This window comes from Cornus florida, unplaced genomic scaffold, assembly GCF_030987335.1.
Source record: "Cornus florida cultivar Cherokee Brave unplaced genomic scaffold, ASM3098733v1 CherokeeBrave_3.0.0_Hap2_Chr02, whole genome shotgun sequence".
Taxonomy (NCBI): domain Eukaryota; kingdom Viridiplantae; phylum Streptophyta; class Magnoliopsida; order Cornales; family Cornaceae; genus Cornus; species Cornus florida.
The window spans coordinates 8,390,540-8,397,186 of NW_026775572.1; the positions used below are offsets into that span (position 1 = coordinate 8,390,540).

A 6,647-nucleotide genomic window follows, 5' to 3' on the forward strand; every position below is an offset into this window, starting at 1 on the left:
CATTTCATGACTTCCAGTTAATAAAGAATTACAGGAATATGATATAGATATATATACATACATACATATATATATATATATATATATATATATATATATATTATATTTGCTAATTTTGATTGCATCAGCGTTTCTGGCAAACTTTAGTAACATGATTGCCTAGCTTGATTTCCTTGGCACATATATGTGCATATATATATATATATATAAGAAGGGAGGTGAAAAAAAAGGGCGGGGTGGTGGGGGGGGAACTTTTTTTTTTTGGTTTAATCTTTCTCTTTAGAATTAAGAATTACAGTTGTTCAATTCGATGGAATCCTACGAAATTTTGAGAATCGAGTGATTTGATTAACCCTAATAATCTATAATTATATGATTCGTTCCTTTTTCGTAATTTTGTTTCAGTAACGTGTTTTGTATACATATTTTAATTTTTGTTAAATTGTTTTAAAGTGAAATTATTTTGTGTTTTATTTTTATTTTAAATTGTTAAATTGTTGATTTAGCGCTAATTTAATGATAATAAAATTATGTTGGAGAAGTGGTGTTAGTTGAGAGAGTAATTAAAGAGGATTTTTTTTCCCCGTACTTGTAGCACAGAGCACCACTACTCATCGTCAATTTTAATTCGTGACCGTCATAAATGACGATAACTGAAGCAGCAGAGATGTGCTCTCTATTTTCAGAAAGTAATTTCCTATACTTCATACAATTCGACCCCCTTATCTTCTCTTTCACTACTATTTATAGGAGTACAATCATTCTAGAATCTTCTTTTTTAGAACCCTCCCTACCGGGCTGATCTCCTGTGAGTCTTATACTTGGGCACTCATTAAAGGAGGATTTTCTCCACCTCCCCTGCGAAGGTTGGGCTTTGAGGCGGTCTTCATGACTATTGGGCCTGTTGGATCGTCCTGCATATAGACTTATGACTTTTTTCTCTTTGGGCCCAATGGATCATTCCATATATGACCCGATTCATTTTTAATATCTTCAAAAATTAAAAAGATATAAACGTCCCCGATTTTAATACATATTCTACTTTATTCTTTTACTGTGATCCTATATTAACAAACTAAACGAATTGGTATTTGAAGAAAAACATAGGAACAAACAATTCCACTGAATTTCTCCATTTATAAATATATTAAAAAGTCAGAAGTCAATTACTCAACCAATAGGAACTTGCCATGGACACCATATGCGAACTACGCACCTTGCGTACCATAGACAGCGGCACCGTTAAGTAGCGCGCGAAGCCGCGAACCGATCAACTGTTTCTCCCTCTTTCAGAGTCAGAGCTTTCCGAGAACCGCCATAGCACAAACACAGTCGCCTGTGCGTAGCGTGCACTCCGGCGTATTTCTCTTATTGGACGCGACTTTCTTGTTCAATCGCTGAAAGAATCAATCCAATCGATTGATCAATCTATTGATCTTCAGGATCACTCTATGTCGATGCTGTGTCGTGTGGAGTCTAGGGTTTGGCTTGTACTTTTCTCCTGTTTGATTCTTCTGAGCTGGTTTCCAGGTATTTTTTTTTTGAAAAATTAGGGTTTCTTTTATTTGATCACTAATTTAAGGATCAAGAATCCAAAATCTGATTTAATTGACAAGTTTTTGAGAAATTATAAATTATATTAAAATATAATTTTGTTTTAGATGGTAGTATCTGATGTTCTGCAATTGATTGGTTTAGGGTTTTAACTGGCCGCTTGAGATTTTTTTTTGGGATCAATTCCGTTATTTGTCTTAGAATATAAATAAATTACTTGAATTTCAAGATATGTATATATGCATGTATGTATATAAGTATGTATGTATGTGTACATGAAATTGTGAACTCTAAAGTGAATTTTCTTGCTGTGAAATAGGCTGTCTCATTTTCTCTGTTATTTTTTATGTTGGAACTGGGAAAGGATCATGTAAGCTCAGGATCTTGGCTTTTCTCTTATCTGCAAAGTTTGATTTAATTGACAAGTTTATGAGAAATGATAAATTATATTTAAAATATATTTAAATATAATTTAAGTTTGATGTTCTGCAACTGGTTGGTTTAGGGTTTTAACTGGCTGCTAGAGCTTCTTCTTTTCTTTTCTTTTTTTCTTTTTTTCTTTTTTTTATCAATTCTGTTATTGTCTTAGAATATAAATAAATTACTTAAATTTCAAGAATATATATATGTGTGTGTGTGTATATGCATGTATGTATATATGTATGTATGTATGTATACTATAGGATTTGAATTTTCGATTGTTAGTATCAACATGAAATTGTGTACTCAAGTGAATTTTATTGCTGTGAAGTCAGTAGGCTGAGTCATTTTCTCTTATTTTTTATGTTGGAACTGGGAAAGGATCATGTAAGCTCAGGATCTTGGCTTTACTCTTATCTGTTTCTTTGTGCATAAAAAGAAGAAAATATACACACACAAAAAAATAAAAAATAAAAAAAAATAGAGGTTGGAGATTGTGTGCTAGAAATTTAGTATAAAGGAAGCCAAATTTTGTGAATATATCTTTCCTTTTTCTCATGCTTTTGAGAATGCTACAAAGCCTATGGGAGTAGGTAATATTTCATGTGGGGTTACTGAGGAGCTTTTCGGACACCAGTCATAGTAGCTATTTCTGTTTTGGCCGATGTTATTGCGGTGGTTTAGTAACTTGCTATGAATAGTTTATGATGATGTGTGTAAAAGCTGCAATGACTAAGGAGCCCAAATTTTCATTTGCCTTGTTGAATATTGTCATTAAATTAAATTTAAAAGAAATGGAGTTCTCTGACCGAATTTCCCTCGGTTATTGAAAAAAGGAGATTTTGTTGGGGGATAATATGTTGAACATTCGACCTTATTATTTACATTGACTTTGTGCAAAATAATTTGGGACAAATAAATTCCACTGGTTTGATTTAAAAGCGCTGTTATCATGTAATTAAGCTGTCAGCTTTCTCACCAGAAGTCTGGTACACTCTTCTATTTTCTTTTGCAGGATTTATATCATCTGCAATTGTTACACTTGATTCCATTGAAATTTTCAAAACCCACGAGTGGATAAGAGCCGAACCGACGGTTTACTTCTTTTGTAAAGAAGGAAACAAGACTGTTCTGCCAGATGTGAAGAAAACACATGTCAAGTATAGTTTCAAGGGTGAAGAATCTTGGCAGGTTTGTGATGAGTGAATTTCTTTGCAACTCTGATGCAAGTTCTTTCAATCGTTGTTGTCTGACTATATAATTATTGGAAAGCTTTTACTTGACAATGCTTCTCATAGTTTAGGCAGTCTTTTTGGTTCATCATAAATGGAGTCAAGATAATGAATGATTCTTTCCTTCAGACAAAAGAAATGATTCTTTCTTTCTGACAAAGTAAATAATTCTTTTTTTTAAGGGTTTCTCTCAATGTAAAATGGTTACCAACAAAGATATAACTACAAAGTTCCAGAAGGCTCCTGCAGATAATTGTTTAGGAACTTGGGAGATTTTAACTGCATTGCTTTTGTCATAGAAAATAGGATAACCGTCTGGTAAACAAGATACAACGTGATTCCTACCTACTTTCAGCACATGATGATTTTTACTACTATTACTCCTAGATTTGTGTTGATTATTTACTTTTTGTAAACCATCTGTAAGCCTTGTTGCTAAGTAGAGGGAGCTTGTCACTCTCCGCCCCTCTCCAACCTCCCTTCTCCCTCCTCCCCCCTCCCCCCTTGGCTCTCTTTGAAGCTGCAAGTGTGTATCATGCACTTTTCTAATTCTAAAGTAAAAAATATGAAATAACCGGCATATAACTGCATTCTAAATTTTGCATATTTCATATATATTCACTTTTAATCTTGAAAAGACAAATGTGAATGTGACGATATGTGAAACTTTTGCCGAAGTCTACTCTCAATTGCTTACTGTGTAATTTATGTATATTATTTTTATCATTGGATCATCGTAGGCAATTGGATGATCTCTTACCTCAACTACATAAAGTTTCTATCGAAAGGCTGACATTGAAACTGTGTTTTCAGCCTCTGACGGAATTTCCAAATATAAAATGCAAACGATGTGGATTCTATGAGCAGGACATCTTAAAATCGGACGATGTATTTGATGAGTGGGAGTTTTGCCCTTCTGATTTTACAGACTCTGATGGAAAAGCTACCCATTCCAAGGACAACGAATTCAAGGCTACATTTTCCTGTCCAGATTGCGTACATCTTGGAAGCGGTGAGTGTTGTCTTTTTAATAGACCGTAGTTCCTCTTTCCAGATTTTATGTAGTTGTTCCAGGATGTATATATGTGACTTTCAGATTAATGGGTTAGTATAGGGATAATTTAACATTTTAATAAAGGGATGCTTTCCATTTTGACCTCACACCTTTTCTTTTTCTTTATCTATCAGTTCTATTTCATCGAAGATGTATTGTGTTTTCAGAAGTTGAGAAAAATAAATGAATTATTGTATCAACTGGTCATTAAATGTTGCCAATTGTCATATTTGAATAGGCAAATTTGTAGAAAATTGATTGGATGAAATGAAGTGGTTGGGCATACTATTATATGATGGCTAGGGGTCTGAGGCTATTTTTGGAAGTAATGAAGAACCTGGTCGGTTGGACATCCACAACTTGAGTGGGTATAATTTTAGGCAATCCGGTTTATGACAGAATTCGCGAAGTGGTCGTCCACTTGAGAATTGGTCCACTGATTGCCTGGTGAATCAGGCCTCTCTTGAACCAATCCAAGTGCACTGTGCATTTCTTTAATGATCATTTTTTGTGTTTATGTATCATTTTAGTGAAATTTTGTCATTTGGAGTGGTACCACTAAAGAAAACGGGTGAGTTTACCGCAAAGGTTCACATAAACTTTTACGCTCTCTCCCGAATTGGCTGTGTTCGAAGTTTGTGCCATATAGTCGTATGGCTGACCTTTCCTGTGTCTTCATTCAGGATCGAGGACTACTACATTTGAGTGCTGCTAAGTACACTTGGAGACCATTTTGATTTCCATGAGATGTGTAAACGTGTACACTACCTTTAACCCTATTAAGCCATTGTCATGGTCATGCTCTCAGGCCATGAAATTCTTCTTTGGTTCATTTAGATAAATTGTGGATTTGAAATTAAAGGATTAGAGCTTAAATAAAAGATTGGCTAATGAAGTTGTATTCAGAGGTATTAGAGACATTTTTTTATTACAATCTCTGTGAAAAACACTAGTATCCCCGTGTGCGTGGATTTCAAATTACTCCTTGTACCTAGCTACTTGAAATCCATAAGGGTGCATTCGGCTGCATGGAATTGGAGCCTTGGAATTGGAAGTTGAAAAAATTTTGGTTCAATTTTCTTAGTTGCTTTTCTCAAATTCCACAAATTCCAATTCCAAAGTTCCAGTTCCATGCAACCAAACACACCCTAAATGTAATCCTCTCAAATAAATTCACGCATGTTGTTAAAACTTAAGAAATAAATTTCTAAACCTAAATTTAAACTATATTTCTCAGCTAATTGAAACTAAATCCCTTCATTTGAAATCCTTCAATCCAAAAACTGAAATTCGAATATGCCATACGCATAATAATTTCTTCATTTCATTCAAATACGTGTTGTGTAGCCATTCCTGGAACTTGCTATATGTCTATATATGTGTGTGCACGCTTGTTTTTCAATGCAAATACTTGTTAATGTAATTAATTAATTGTGTTATGTTGTGTCCACCATGTGTTAGTAGATTCCAAAAATTCCTCTGGCTCGCATAAAGGAGGGAAGGGAATGCATTGGGCCCTAATAATAACAATCAGTGCTCTGGTTTCAACTATCTTCATTCTTGGACTATTGGCAGCGTACAAGTATTGGCAGAAGAGGAGGAGGGAGCAGGATCATGCCCGGTTCCTGAAACTCTTTGAAGATGGCGATGACATTGAGGATGAATTCGGTATCGGACCTCTTGGCGGTGTAATTTGATGTATAGCATATTAGCACTATGTTACATTACAATTTTACAACCAAAACCACTTGTATAGTCTGTATGGATTCATCTGTGTAAGAGAAGGAGTTTAAGCTACAATTTCTGTGCCCAAATTTTGGTGTAGCATAAGTGGGTGAGAGATTCATTGTTGCTTCTTAGATTGTATTTGTTTGTGGTTCATACCAATGAGTGGATCTTTCACAGTAAAAGATTGTAATTTGGCATCGGAAAAAATAGACCAGAACATGCGAAATAAATGAACCAGCAACGGATTCACACCCTAATCATTTGAATTCCAGATGGACAGTTACAAATTGAAGTGACCAATGGGGATGAAACTTGCAGTCTATATTTTTCCTCTCTTTACAGTTAATTTTTCTAATCAATGTCGTCTATTTTACTTTGTGAATGGACTTTATTTCATTAGTAACAGAATCAATAAGATATAGAGTACTAAAATCAGCTGCAAAATAAATTGGTACAAGTAGTTGACAAGGGGATGATTTACCCCAGATGGTGGCCTGCACCAAGTTTATTTGCTGTAATTTATCATAACATCACACATTTCACCAAGCAAATGCCAAAATTACTACTACACAAGCAAGAAAAGTAACCAAACCAGTCATTGTTCAACACAGCTTCCCAGGTCCTGTCTTGACAAACAAGGCCAGGGCCCAAAGATACTT

General features: G+C 34.7%; 1 protein-coding gene across 2 annotated transcripts; it reads left to right on the forward strand.

The window, feature by feature from the left end:
• Positions 1–1,080: 1,080 nt before the first annotated feature.
• On the forward strand, positions 1,081–6,245 carry LOC132293474 (uncharacterized). 2 transcript variants are annotated; one of them, XM_059790975.1, is made up of 4 exons: positions 1,081–1,530; positions 2,990–3,165; positions 4,020–4,218; positions 5,722–6,245. In XM_059790975.1, the coding sequence occupies exons 1-4, from the start codon at positions 1,452–1,454 to the stop codon at positions 5,955–5,957; spliced, it is 690 nt and encodes a 229-aa protein (XP_059646958.1). In that variant the 5' UTR covers positions 1,081–1,451; the 3' UTR covers positions 5,958–6,245. The 2 variants fall into 2 exon arrangements, with proteins under 2 accessions (XP_059646958.1, XP_059646959.1); XM_059790976.1 differs by having other exon boundaries at positions 1,084–1,530; positions 5,725–6,245.
• The last annotated feature ends 402 nt before the right edge of the window (positions 6,246–6,647 follow it).